Source organism: Prunus persica, chromosome G1 (genome assembly GCF_000346465.2).
Source record: "Prunus persica cultivar Lovell chromosome G1, Prunus_persica_NCBIv2, whole genome shotgun sequence".
Lineage (NCBI taxonomy): Eukaryota > Viridiplantae > Streptophyta > Magnoliopsida > Rosales > Rosaceae > Prunus > Prunus persica.
Window position 1 is genome coordinate 6,044,987 of NC_034009.1, and position 1,032 is coordinate 6,046,018.

The following is a 1,032-nucleotide window of genomic DNA, read 5'->3' on the forward strand; positions in this document are numbered from 1 at the left end:
GACAAAGTCCGGTGCCTACATCCCGGTCGGATGTTTCAATAGTGGAATCGTTCCCCCCTGTCAATAAATTTTGGACAAATATTTACCTTGAAGCTCTATGTCCTATCTTTCTAACCATATGTAGTCCATCTCAAAGACAAATCGGAAAGGCCTCCAAATATCATTTTTGGCACAGTATGTAGATGCTTCCAAATTTCACCTTAAGTTGCCTTGTCTTGAAATACTTCTTTGATTGGCTGCTCCAAAAATTCTATAAACATTAAAGAGGCATATTCAATGTCTTAGCTTCACTCTCCAATTTTCCTTGCACATAAATTCCATCAAAAAATCATATTTTCACTCAGAATCGATTAAGTGCTTTGGAAAGCTGAAAATGGAGAAAATAAAGTAATAAGTCTTCTTTAAAGAAAATTCTCCTTAAAAAAATGAAGTAAGAAGGGTGAATAAATGATTATATTTTTGAACCTATCAACCACCATCGCCACCACCACCACAACTGCTGCCACCATCACCCTTACCACCTCTACTACCATCATATTGTAATAGCTATCACCACCATGACATCTACCACCATCGTCACCACCATCCCCATGCCCATGCCCATCACTACCACACCCTCCACCATTATTGCCGCCACCACTACTTGACATGATCATTATAACCACCATTTACACCACCATTAATGCATTTATCATCCTTTTCACCATCACCAACATCAAACATGATGGCCCACCACTATTTCAAATTAATAGAAATTTATAGAAATCTATCAATTTTTATGATAAGATTCTAACAAATTTTATTAAAATCCATATAAAATTCAATTGTAGTATATGTGGAGTTTATGATAGTCAAGTAATGAATAGAAAGAAGAAGAAAATGAGAGAAAAAAAAAAAGATAGGAGAGAGAATAAGAAAATGAGATAAGGAAAGTGATGGAGAGGGAGAAAATAAAAGGGAAGGAAGAGAGAGAGACAGAGAGAGAGATAGAGAGGGGGGAAGAAATTTTAGACTGATAAACCGCCGCCAAAT

General features: G+C 36.3%; 1 protein-coding gene across 1 annotated transcript in view; it reads right to left on the minus strand.

Annotated features, from left to right (window-relative positions):
• The window catches only part of LOC109949259 (glycine-rich cell wall structural protein-like), a 2,222-nt gene extending 1,554 nt beyond the window's left edge, over positions 1–668 (minus strand). Inside the window, exon 1 of the mRNA XM_020564447.1 lies at positions 466–668. Coding sequence (XP_020420036.1) covers positions 466–668 — 203 coding nt within the window. The remainder of the gene's footprint in view (positions 1–465) is intronic.